At 52.2% G+C, this 13060-nt stretch overlaps 1 protein-coding gene across 3 annotated transcripts in view; it reads left to right on the top strand.

The window, feature by feature from the left end:
- Positions 1-10485: 10485 nt before the first annotated feature.
- ZYX (zyxin) overlaps positions 10486-13060 on the top strand; it is a 10398-nt gene continuing 7823 nt past the window's right edge. Inside the window, exons 1-5 of one of the 3 annotated variants that reach the window (XM_017511295.2) lie at positions 10488-10769; positions 10920-11145; positions 11612-11811; positions 11961-12053; positions 12169-12696. In XM_017511295.2, coding sequence (XP_017366784.1) covers positions 10605-10769; positions 10920-11145; positions 11612-11811; positions 11961-12053; positions 12169-12696 — 1212 coding nt within the window. In that variant the 5' untranslated portion in view covers positions 10488-10604. Of the gene's footprint in view, positions 10770-10916; positions 11146-11611; positions 11812-11960; positions 12054-12168; positions 12697-13060 lie in introns of all 3 variants that reach the window. The other 2 variants (XM_017511294.2, XM_017511296.2) reach the window with 2 other exon arrangements.

Below are 13060 nucleotides of genomic sequence, written 5' to 3'. Positions count from 1 at the left end.
CTTTGCTCCCCAGGTTCAAGCGATTCTCCTGCCTCAGCCTCTTGAGTGGCTGGAATTATAGGTGCCTGCCACCACGCCTGTTTAAATTTCGTATTTTTAGTAAAGATGGGTTTTTACCATCTTGGCCAGGTTGGTCTTGAGCTTCTGACCTCATGATCCACTCACCTTGGCTTCCCAAAGTGCTGGGATTACAGGCATGAACCACCATGCCCAACCTAGGAAAGGTTTTTTTTTTTCAAGTTGTTTCATTTTCTCCATGCAACAGGAAGCAAGGCATCAGCTGCGCATGAGGATGTGGAAGGAAACGTGGGGAGATAGAAGAAGTACTAGAAGCCTTCTAAGAGAGTGGGAGAGTGGATGGACAAAGGAGACTGGTGTGCTTATCAGAACGTAGAATGGTCAGATGGCATCTGCAGCTCACAGCCATGGCATTTACAATGAGACCTGTCAGAAGGGCTGTGGTTTTTTTTTTCTAGTGCCACCGAGCTGCGTGGGTGCAGGCATGGAGTTGGTGGAATTGGACTTAGCCCAGGCTGGGATTTTGCCAAGTGAGCACCACAGGGTGAGAAAGAGGCACAGGAAGTTGAGACACATGTCAGGGAGTGACTCTAATGATTGTCCAGGAAATGTGAACCGATATGGGCATGAATGGCAGGCCCCAGTGGGTCAAGGGATTGTTGAAGCACAAAAAAAGAATGACCAGAAAAATAGAAGGAGCTGGCTGAGGAAAGTGTGGCTTAAAATTAGGGTTGTAACGAGGTGGCTCAAGGTCTATTTAGAACTGTGCTATGCAACGTGGGAGCCACCAGCAATGTGTAACCTTTGAGCACCTGCAGCGGCGCTAGTGTGAATTGAGATATGCTATAAGTGTAAAATACACACCAAATTCCCATGACTTTGTGCCAAAAAAGTAAAATACATCATTAATATTTTTTAAGGCCAGGCATGGTGGCTCATGCCTGTAATCCCAGAACTTTGGAGGCTGAGGCGGGCGGATCATCTGAGATCAGGAGTTCGAAACCAGCCTCGCCCACATGGTGAAATGCCATTTCTACTAAAAATACAAAAATTAGCTGGGCATGGTGGCAAGCACCTGCAATCCCAGCTACTTGGGAGGCTGAGGCAGAAGAATCGCTTCAACCTCGGAGGCAGAGGTTGCAGTGAGGTGACGTCGTGCCACGGCACTCCAGCCTGGGCAAGAAGAGCAAAACTCCATCTCAAAAAAAATTTTTTTAATAAATAAATAAATAATCTTAAAAATAATGATTATACCACTAATGGTTACCTGTTGGGGTATATCGGCCTATTCATTTTTTTCTTCTTTTCATTCATTTATTTTGACTTTTGGCCGGGCACTTTGGCCCACACCTCTAATACCAGCACTTTGGGAAGCCGAGGTGGGTGGATCACTTGCCGTCAGGAGTTTTAGAACAGCCTGACCAACATGGTGAAACCCCGTCTCCACCAAAAATACAAAAATTAGCCAGCATGGTGGCGGGTGCCTGTAATCTCAGCTACCCAAGAGGCTGAGGCAGGAGAATCACTGGAACTTGGGAGGCGGAGGTTTCAGTGAGTCAAGATTGCGTCACTGCACTCCAGCCTGGGCAACAGAGTGACTCTGTCTCAAATAAGAAAAAAAGTAAGAAATAAGGGTGTGTGACTCGGGGGAACAGATGACTACATAGGATGGGCAGTAGGTAGGTAGTTTAGTCACACGACATTCAAAGCTCGGGGATTTTAGGAAGGAGGGAAGGAGAATTGTCTGGATGTAGCAATGAAGAGTCCAAAGAGCTATCTGTTCCACATTCATGCTATGGGGAGAACACTGACTGCTGATTGTGGGGCTGCCAAGGAGGTGTATCCTCAGGGATGATCCAGGTTAGAGTAAGAAGGAGAGAGGACGGCCAAAAAAGAGAAGCACTTGCTGAAAAGGGCCTGCATGCTCTGAAGGCACCCTGGACTGGTTTTCAGGTGTTGAGCCAAGGACCAAGGTGTAGGGGGAGCTAGGAATTTGGAGCTTCCTTCCATGAGTGACATTCTGGGGTTAATAAAAGGGACTTAATAAAATTATCTCAGGTGGTCTCCAGGCAAGCAACTGTGGGCAAGGAACTCCTACACTCACCATGTAGAAGTGGGAGGAGTGGGCATCCTTTCTTCACCACTGGCAGAGACATAGAGGCCTGGGGAAGAGCAGATGTGCCTTGCATCTGAGTAAAGGTGGCTTTTACTCAGAAAGTGCATACCTCCCTCTTCCACCTGTCTATAAAATGCTAGAATCCAGCAAAGCCCATGTCCTAGCCCTCTCAGCTCCTCATGCAATATTTGATTAGGTGATTTTTTTATCAACCAATAACAGCTTCAAATTGCTACTTGGAAGCGGATGACTCATAAATGTGGATCTTCAGCATAATTTTCTTTTCTCTGCCTTGGACCTGGATATCCTACTGCCCACTGTACGCCTACTCATTTTCAGTATGTCCAGAATGAAACACACAATCCCACTCCCAGACCTGCACTTTTCAGTGGAGAGTACCACACTCCACATAGGTACCAGCCAGAAGCTGGGATGCGCCTGCTCTGTCTCTTTCTCCCTCCGTCCCACTCCTTCTGTGGACGAGTTCATGTCCTAAAAAGCTGTCTAATCTATCCACTTCTGTCCATTTCCACAAATCCCCTCCCTTTCACCTCGAGCTCTGCCAGAGCTTCTTAATTGTCCTACACATATCTGCACTGGCCCCTCCTGTGACTTCCCACACTGCCCCTAGGGTGACATTCTCAAAATTCCCAAGTCTCTTCCTGCCCCTCTTTCCCACTGAAAGCTCTGCAGCCGCTCCTCATTGCTCTCAGGATCAAACTGAAACCCCTTCACATGCTCTGCAGCCTTTCTGTGTCCACGTGTCCAGCCTTTCCTCACCCTGTGCCTCCGGTGAGGAATCTCCCTCTTTACATTCCAGCCACACCCGCCTGCCTTGGGGTCCCCAAAGTGCCCACAGTTGTCACAGGGCTTTGCCAATGCTTCTCCTTTTGCATGGAATATTTCTCTCCTCCACTTGGTGTTCTTAACTTCTACTGATCGTTTAGATCTCTGCTTGGACATCCCCCTCTTGAGGTCCCCAGCCAGGTCACATCTCCCACGTACAGGCTCTACCAGATGCATTGTATTCCTTTCTCTTGAGATTCCTGTGACAGTTGCAATTTCACATTTGTCTGTCATTATTTGATTAGCGTTTATCTCCCCTAGGAGACTCCCCTACAAAGGCCTGGATTCACCAAGGACTGAGATCATGCCTGTCTTTGCTTATTTTCATGTCCCTAGCACCTAACAAGGTGTTCTGCACATAGTAGGTGCTCAATACATGTTTGCTGACTAAATGAATGAATAATTAGTGATGGAATAAAAGTCCTTAAGTGTTACCAAATACGGGGCCTGCGTTGATCTAGAGTGAGCTTTCAGTGGTTCTGGAACTCAGTTTCAGTCAGCAAACGTACAGAGCAAATGCACCGGGCCGGACCTGCCCTACTCCACTATTCCTAGGCACACTGGAACGACTTTGCTGGAATCAGGGAGCTGGTTGAATGGCACGGTTGTTTTTTGGTAGCTTCTCACGCTTGGGTATAAAGGCCTGTCTACTGGCTTGCTCAGGCATGCTGAGAGGCTGAGCCTGCTGTTGTTGGTAGGCCTGAATGGGTCCACCTGCTCCCTTTGTCTGAGACAGTGTCTATTGGTTACATGGATCATGCCTCTGGGGGAGGTATGAATAACCACAAACCGGGTGGCAGCAAGGGCAGCTGAGGAAGCTTGAGCAAGCTCTGATGGTTTGCTCAGGAGCACCCACTTCCGGTGTCAGTTCAGCCTAGCAGAGTTTTTCATATGAAGCCCATCTTATTAAAGGAAGTGGAAGTGGGGGAGCCACTTGAGACAAGTAGTACTTGTCACCTCAAGCAAGATGGGTTATCTACCTACATTCAACCTCCACACTCTGCAGTGTTTACTCCCTCTAGTGACTTAGTAGGCTATTTTCAGCGGCAAACACTCCAGCTTCTAGGCCAGGCTCTCTGATTTTGGCTTCCTCTGAGTGCAGGGAGAACGCAGGCAGCTGATGCTCCGCTAGCGGCTGCCTCGGTGCCAGCAACCTGCCTGTGCTGCTGTTGGTGCCTTGGGTCTCTTTTCCTGTCCGCCCTTCTCGGCTCCCTCGGTTGCTGACTCTTCGCCATCTGACCATCTGCCTCACTCTGCCCCCTCCACCCACCACGCATTTCTGGCTGCTGACACTTGCCATGCCTTTGGGTGCCCATCTGGCCCAGCCCTTGGGATGAGTGGACTACTGCCTTCTCCTGCTTCTCTGACCTCCGCCCCCTGGAGGCCTTATGTAGATTCTGGTTTCCTGGTTCTGGAAACCTCACTGCTACTTTTGACCTGGTGGGAAAATATTGAGGTTGCATGGTGAGAAGGCCACCCAGCTATTGTGATTAGTAGCCACACCAAGCCAGCTCCATGGAGTGGGTGCTTAGAAAAAAATTTTTTTTCTAATCCTAACACTTATTATACTATCTACTTAAGTATTTTTTTTCCCCCTAGATGGAGAGTTTCTTGAGGGCAAGAATTGAGTTTATTTATCTTTATATCCGGAGCGCCTAGAATATGGAAGTTAATTGATAAATGTTGGCTGAACTGAGGATGGGGAATGGGAGGGAAAGTGCGTAGGGGATGATGCTCTGGCGTCAGCCTCTTGGGCTCACCCTGAAGAAAGAAGGAAAAGTGGGAATCTATGGTTGTCAGTTGGGGTAGTGGTCCTTGGACAGGGCAGGAGGCTGCTCAGCCTTGGCCTTGACTACAACAATCTCTGGGTCTTGCTGTGTGATTCACCCTGACCTCATCCTGACGCCTGCCCAACCTGTCCATCATGCCTCATTCACCATGTCTGCCATCCCCGCAGGGAGAGATTCTTTTGTACTGGCACACAGGCCAGTGGGATGAGGACGGCAGTAAATCTGGGAGCAAGTGGGAAGTTTCAGGCCGAGTACACGCAGTACTCAGTGCAAGGGAAGTGCGCCGATATCAGGGAAAAGACACAATGGCTCTTTCATTTCTCTCCTTTCTTTTCTTTTTTCAGATTATAATAATACATGTTCACAGGAAAAGAAATACAACAGTATAAAAGCCTTCTGCCCTCCCCATTCTACTCCCTAACATTAACTACTCTTAATAATTCTTTTTTTTGTTTTGTTTTTTTTTGAGATACAGTTTCGCTCTTGTTACCCAGGCTGGAGTGCAATGGCGCGATCTTGGCTCACCGCAACCTCCGTCTCCTGGGTTCAGGCAATTCTCCTACCTCAGCCTCCTGAGTAGCTGGGATTACAGGCACGTGCCACCATGCCCAGCTAACTTTTTGTATTTTTAGTAGAGATGGGGTTTCACCATGTTGACCAGGATGGTCTCGATCTCTTGACCTCGTGATCCACCCGCCTCGGCCTCCCAAAGTGCTGGGATTACAGGCTTGAGCCACCGTGCCCAGCAACGATTCTTATTTATTTATTCTGAGATGCAGTCTCTTTCCATCGCCCAGGATGGAGTGCAGTGGCATGATATTGGCTCACTGCAACCTCCGCCTCCTGGTTCAAGCGATTCTTTTAGCTGGGAATTGCACCTAGCCAAGCCTAGCTTGTGTTTGTATTTTTACTAGAGATGGGGTTTCTCCATGTTAGCCATGGCTGGTCTTGGAATCCCAGCCTCAAGTGATCTGCCTAGCCCAGCCTCCCAAGGTGCTGAGATTACAGGCATGAGCCACCTTGCCAGGCTTTGCTGTTAACAGTTCTTGACAAGTCTTCTGGAAATGTGCTATTTTACAAAAGTGCGTCTACATATAGCTTATGTAACATATAGCATATACAAAATAGCATATAGCGTATACAAAATGTTCATATGTGTTCACATGCAGATAGATACATAGACAGAATTTGATGGTGTCATGAGACAGAAAGAGAAAATGGTGGCTCACGAGTATAAAGTAGGGGTGTTGGGCTGAAGGCGGAGTGGAAGGGGCTGTTGATGTGCCAGGCTGGAGGGCCTGAAGAGAAGTGATGGAATACAAGAATGGAAGCAAGGCTGGGGCAGGAGAATCTTAATATTTGTGTTGCAAAAAATTTTTGCAGTTTAGGAGGTGAAAGATCCAACATCCACTTGGCCTCAGTCCTTAACTAAAAAATGGGATAATGATGTATATGCCTCACAGGCTTATAGTGATGATTAGATGGGGCTAATATATATATGTATGTTTGTTTGTTTGTTTTTAGCCGCAGAGTCTTTATCTGTCATGCAGGCTAAAGCGCAGTGGTGGGATTTTGGCTCACTTCAACCTCCACCTTCCATGTTCAAGAGATTCTCCCATCTTAGCCTCCTGTGTAGGGCTGTTGGGCCCCACAGGGTCATGGGGTGTCCCTTATGTTGTGTTGAGGTGCAGGATCCGAGAAGTAAAGAGACAGGACGCTGAAGTACTGGCGAAGAGCATCTAGACTCGGGGGACCCACGCCACCTGGGAGCGGAGATCTGCAAGAGCCCCTAATGCCCAGAAGCATCTGTATTTATTAGGTACAAGCAGGAGGCAGAGAGGTCATCATCTATAGGCTTAGTAATAGGGCATACATAATCACGTGAGTCACAGGCAAGCGGGCCACCCCATTGTATCACCTGGGCAGAGAGGTGGGCTGTGTGCAGTGGGGGACTGTGCCATGCGCAGTAGTAGAGGGTCATGTACAGAAAAGGGATCCACCCCCATTAGGTCCCTGAGGCAAGGAGGTGGGCTATGTGCAACAGGTGTTGTGCGCAACACTTCTTATCTGGGGGCTGGAGACTTCAAAGGATTTCTAATAGAAGGATACTGTAAGCCAATGCAGTGGGAGCTGACAGACTTGTGTTCTTCTCTTAAGATATTTATGGGAGGATGATTTGAGCTAGCACAGAAGCAAGAAAAGACTGATAGGGTATACAGCAGCAGTGACTGGTCACACCAAAGGGATTCTTCTCCCTTGGTTATTTCCAGGATCTCAGGCCTGAGGCCTACTTTCCACAGGAACTGGATGCAAGGTACTACAACTCCTTTATCAGGAGGAGAGGCTCTTGCTCCAAGCCTGCCGTACAGCGTATGCCCTTTTAGGCAGGGACACCACCGTCTAGGTCTTTGGTTCTTGTCCTGGTCTGGCTGTTTTCCCATGTACTGCTTCTGTTCTGTGACTGCTCTAGGCATTCCTCCTACTGCAAACTACTATGTGGTTACCTGGAAGGATTCTATAAATCAGCACTAAATATGTCAGTACAGCTCCGACTACAATACCTATATGATTACATAGAAAGATTATATGGGACTAAGTGTGATTATATATAAGCTAGATATAGTAAGCAGTGAGTTATGCTTCAGGCACTAACTGTGCCTGGGGTCTGCACAGTTCTCCTTCCTTGGTGCCCCGGGGGGGTGTTGCCCACATCCTGAGTAGCTGAGACTACAGGCATGTGTCACCACACCAAGCTAATTTTTGTACTTTTAGTAGAGATGAAGTTTCACTATATGTTGGCCACCTCACCTCAGGTGATCTACCTGCCTAGGCCTCCTAAAGTGCTGGGATTACAGGCGTAAGCCACTGTGCCTGGCCGTGGCTAATACATTTAAAGTGCTTGGCATTGCACCTCAAACAATATTCTAAGCATTCTCTCAGCGTTTGCTGCTATGATAGTTATTGTTGTTATTGTAAGGGTGCTGCTGTTTTCAGAATGCTTTCGTGGTGCCTGGCCAGTGAGTGAACCTCCATCCACCTGCAGTTGGCATATGGAAAGAACCTCCTGGCGCATTTCCATCTTAGAAATCATTCTTTTGTTGTGACACTGTCTTTTCCTTTTCCTTCCTTCACTGCTCTTAACTTCCTACTTTATGCCGTGCATTCTTGAAGAAAACTTTCTGGTATCTGGTGGTTATAAATTCTTGGAGGCGCGTGGAGATGTTTTAGGTAGTAAAGGGCAGTGGCCATTTTCTCACTTTGTCCCCCTGTCCTGGCCTTAAGCTGTTGGACATTCTTTAGGCAGGGACATCTACTTATTTTCTGTACTTCACACATGTTGCCTAAGGATATCAATTAGAATTGTTTGCCTAAGAAAAATGCCCAGTGATTATTAAGGCCACTCATATTCATTGTCTGGATTTTTTTTTCTTTGAGATGGAGTCTTTCTATGCCCCAGTAATTTTTGTGTTTTTAGTAGAGATGGGGTTTCACCATGTTGGTCAGGCTAGTCTCAAACTCCTGACTTCAAGCGATCTGCCTGCCTCCACCTCCCAAAGTGCTGGGATTACAGGCGTGACTCAGCCACTGTGCCCAGCCCATTGTCTGCATTTTAAGAGCTTGACTCTGCTGCTCCTCTTGAGACATCCTGGGCAGTGATTCTGTCCTTCTGGGACACTCTGGGTGTTTCTACTTGTATTTAGAATGGCTGGCTTAAAAGTCTTCGTTTGAATATTCTGCATCCTGAATGCTCTTAGTTGTCAGTAAAACTGTACCTGCCTACGCACTCTTCTATTTCTGATTTATAAATAGGTTCAGCTGCCTAACAATTACACATACTCTATTTTGCACACACACATTACTTAAGGAGACATTTAGAGGGTAAATGGCTTTTATTCCTATGAAGTTATCTGGAAATCATCTTCTTAAGTACCTTTTTTTTTTTTTCCTCCAAGGTGGGCATAGTTTGAAGGATTTGTGATGAGACATTTGGTCTGTGAAGCCCAGGACACAATTTCCAACATGCACAGGAAATCCAGTATCAAACTTCTAACAGGTCTTCAGAGACAGGTCCAGGACTGGCTTGAGAGTGTCAGAGAGGTGCGCACTGTGTGCTTCCTATCATACATGGCCACACAGGCCTGTGGCTGTGAGAAATACTGGTGGTGACAGAGATGATGAGATGCCAGAGAAAAGATCAGTGGGATATGCGAAGGTAATGAAGATGCCGTGTTAGGTATGATGAAGGACTTAATAAGATTGAAGGAAACAGAGGACATTGCATATACCAGGGCCCCTGAGAAATCTGCCTGGCAACCCGGAAAGGGACATATGGGGGAAAATGCCTTAGTGTAACTGGGTCAGAATTTTCATTCTGGGCAGAACGGGAATTTGAATAATACTGAGTCATATATAGCATACAGCTATGGCATTGCATTTATTTCTCCGTATAATGCAATAGTAGATGGATTAACCGTGACTTTTACAGATGGAGCCGGGGAGAATGAAGAGATGTCAGTTGGGCATCAGGCTGGATATTCACACTCTGACCTCGCTCTGCTCTGTCCTGTCAGTGTTGCTTCACCTGATATCAGGGGTGCAGGGCCACCAGCTCTGACCCCAGGTCCAGTTCAGACCCTGCCTCTACCTGGGTGTGACCCGGGTCCATCTCTTCAGCTCTCAGCCTCCGCTTGATCTCCATAAACTTTTGGGGTTAGTGTGGATGATCTCTAAAACATGGCCCTGGTGCTCCTTGCCAGTAGAGTGCAGCGGGATTTGGAGGGAGTAGAAATTTAGTGTGAACAGGAGGAGGGCCTCAGGAGGCAGTAAAAGTTGGCAGGAGGAGAGAAAAAGAAGCGCCTAGGGGTGCATATCGCACTAGCGGGCGAAAGGCCCTGACTCCTTAGTTTGCAAGAATTACCCCAGGTCCGGCCTCTTTCGCGTAGCCTGGAGCTGAGCCGCAGGCCGAGAAATCCGGTCGGACCAGTGGGGGGCTCCACCAGGCGCAGTCTCAGAATGCCCAAGAGCCCCACCGTCGCCCGGGGTCTCCTAGAGGAGTGGGTCGTGGTGGGCGCTGTAGAACCGTCAGAGGGGCAGCCCGCGACCGCGTCGGTCCCCATTCCGCAGGCGGCCACCGCCTCGGCCCCGCCCTCCCACCTCCATTCCTGGCTCCGCCGGCCCGAACGGTCCCTCTAGCTACCGATCCGCTGGCAGGGGCGCGGGGGATGCGAATTCCTAGAAGCCTGAAGAGGCTGCCCAGAGTTGGAAGTTCGTATCCCCGAGAATGCTGGAGGTTCCGGCTCACACACCCACTCCGGGCACGGAATCCGTGGGGGGTGGGGTGCCTGGAGGAAGAACGCCCCGCTCCTCATCCCCCATCCCCTTGCACCCTGGAGCCCAGCTGCAAGCGTCCGGCACCCCAGGCTAAATCAGAGGTGGCCGGGTAGCGGGTGGTGGCGGGAGGGACCAGGTAACGGCAGGCCCGAGAGGAGGTCGCTGGGCCCGGCCCGAGGCGCACAGGGGCTGCGTGGCTACCTCAGGGGCACCCGCCCCACCTCCGCCGCTGAGCCCGGAGGGGGACCGTGAGTCAGATCTCGGGCGCCCGCGGGTCGGGCGGGGAGGGTGGGCAGGTCAGGAAATGACATCAGAGGCCTGTGCTCGGGGAGCTGGGGTCCGAGCTGGGCCGGGGTGGCGAGGGCGGCGGTGAGTGGGGTTGCGGGGCCGGACTTCGGCGGAGCCTCCGGCCTGGGGCAGGATCCGGGCCCCTTCCTGGGGGTGTTTCCTGCCTGGTCCGCCCTTCCCCGCTCTCCCCGCCCCCTCTCCGGGCCGCTCCTTGTATGGTCTGGGCGCCGCTCTCTCTCCGCCTCCTCCCTCCTCCCTCCCTCCTCCTTCCGTGGGTCCTTCCCCGCCCGGCTCGAGGCTGCTCCGGACCGGGACGCAGAGTCCGCGGACCCGGCGCCGAGGCGGCCACCCGAGACGCGGCGCGCACGCTCCGGCCCGCGGTGAGGCGCGGGGAGCGGCCGGGTGGCCCCACGGGGAGTGGGGTGCGGGGCGCCGGGAGGGGCGCGTGGGGGTCGCCGAGGGCAGCTCGGACCGCCGGGGGCTCCTGAGCCGGGCTCGGCGCTGCGTAACCCGGCGACCCACCCCAGCAGCCCGGCCTGGCCATGGCGGCCCCCCGCCCGTCTCCCGCGATCTCCGTTTCGGTTTCGGTCTCGGCTCCGGCTTTTTACGCCCCGCAGAAGAAGTTTGGCCCTGTGGTGGCCCCAAAGCCCAAAGTAAATCCCTTCCGGCCTGGGGACAGCGAACCTCCCCCGGCGCCTGGGGCCCAGCGCGCACAGATGGGTCGGGTCGGTGAGATCCCCCCGCCGCCCCCGGAAGGTATGCAGTGGGGCTTGGGTTACCGGACCTTGGCCGGCGCCGGGGTGGGGGGCAGTGGTTTCGGGAATTTGGGGATGTCTGGAAAGGTTGTTGCCGAGGGGGCTGGGCGCAGCCACCCTGTCCCGAGCAGATGTTCTTACCTCATCGTGGAGCTCGTGGCTGGGAGCCAGGGCTCCTGGGACCGTTCCAAGTGCCCCGCCTGGGGGTGGGAGGCGGGAATGTGGGCCACGAATCTTCCCCTCCGGGTCCGTTTTCCGAAGTGTAACGGGAGCTGCACCACTCCTCGGCCGTGCCCCTGGCCTTTCCTGACCCGGTGCTCTCAGGGTGCCCTGCGCCCCTCCTTTGCTTTCCCACACGCTCCGGGACCCCCGAGAGTTCTTGGGTCAGGGGTTAGAGCGGTAAACCGAGGGGAGCTTGGGTGAGGGTAGACGGACTCCGGCCAACGTTTCTCCTCTTCCTACCCCAGACTTTCCCCTACCCCCACCTCCCCTCGCTGGGGATGGCGACGATGCGGAGGGTGCTCTGGGAGGTGCCTTCCCGCCGCCCCCTCCCCCGATTGAGGAATCGTTTCCCCCTGCGCCTCTGGAGGAGGAGATCTTCCCTTCCCCACCCCCTCCGCTGGAGGAGGACGGAGGGCCTGAAGCCCCCATACCGCTCCCACCACAGGTATGGAGACCTGGGAAGGGCGGCTGCACCAGGACACCCCCAAGGAGAGGAGAAGAAGGCCCTTTCTTCTTACCTCCTCTGCACCTCTGCCCTGTTGGGGGAGGGGGGATGGAGACATGGAATAGGTGCTCTGACCTCTGACCCTCTAGCCCAGGGAGAAGGTGAGCAGTATTGACCTGGAGATCGACTCTCTGTCTTCACTGCTGGATGACATGACCAAAAATGATCCTTTCAAAGCCCGGGTAAGGGAACAGAGAGTAGGATAATCAGGATCCAGGGCCAGAGAGACTGGGGATAGAGCTATGGAGGATGGTGTTTGCCTGACTGCGTCTCTCTTCCCTCTCCCTCCCCTTGCAGGTGTCATCTGGATATGTGCCCCCACCAGTGGCTACTCCATTCATTTCCAAGTCCAGTACTAAGCCTGCAGCCGGGGGCACAGCACCCTTGCCTCCTTGGAAAGCCCCTTCCAGCTCCCAGCCTCTGCCCCAGGCTCCCACTGTGAGCCAGACACAGTTCCCTGTTCAACCCCAGCCCCAGCCCCAGGCTAAGCCTCAGGTCCAACTCCATGTCCAGCCCCAGCCCCAGCCCCAACCTGTGTCTTTGGCTAACACCCAGCCCCGAGGTCCCCCAGCCCCATCTCCGGCACCAGCCCCTAAGTTTTCTCCACTGACTCCTAAGTTTACTCCTGTGGCTTCCAAGTTTAGTCCTGGAGCCCCAGGTGGACCTGGGTCGCAGCCGAATCAAAAATCGGGGCACCCCGAAGCTATTTCCACTGGCACAGGCACTCCTCAACCTCCCAGCTTCACCTATGCTCAGCAGAGGGAGAAGCCCCGAGTGCAGGAGAAGCAGCACCCTGTGCCCCCACCCGCTCAGAACCAAAACCAGGTGAGAGACGCTGGTACGACAAGGCTGGGACCTGGGCACTGGGGTGGGACTGAGTCAGGAGCCAGAGCATCAGGACGAAGGTGACTGGAGAGTCAGAGTGGACATCGGGGTGGTGGGATAGGAATTCTTATCCTGTGGGGTTAGCCTGGTGAAACAATGATAAGAAAATGCTCTTCTGGAGAAGAGGCCTGGCTGGGTGTGGGGCTGCGTGGGGCCTGACTGGGAGGGCGCAGAGAGCACAGGCTGTGAATTAGGAGGAGGAGGATCTGGTGGACCTTTCCTTGTGACTTTGTCCCAGAATGTTAAAGGGAGGGATAAGATCACCAGTCCTACCTTGGTTTTTCCCTTTTTTTTTTTTTTTTTT

The sequence above is a fragment of the Cebus imitator genome, unplaced genomic scaffold (genome assembly GCF_001604975.1).
Source record: "Cebus imitator isolate Cc_AM_T3 unplaced genomic scaffold, Cebus_imitator-1.0 Scaffold446, whole genome shotgun sequence".
NCBI classification, from domain to species: Eukaryota; Metazoa; Chordata; class Mammalia; order Primates; family Cebidae; genus Cebus; species Cebus imitator.
The sequence above is the reverse complement of the archived record's forward strand: the minus strand, read 5'-3'. Positions and strand labels throughout refer to the sequence as shown.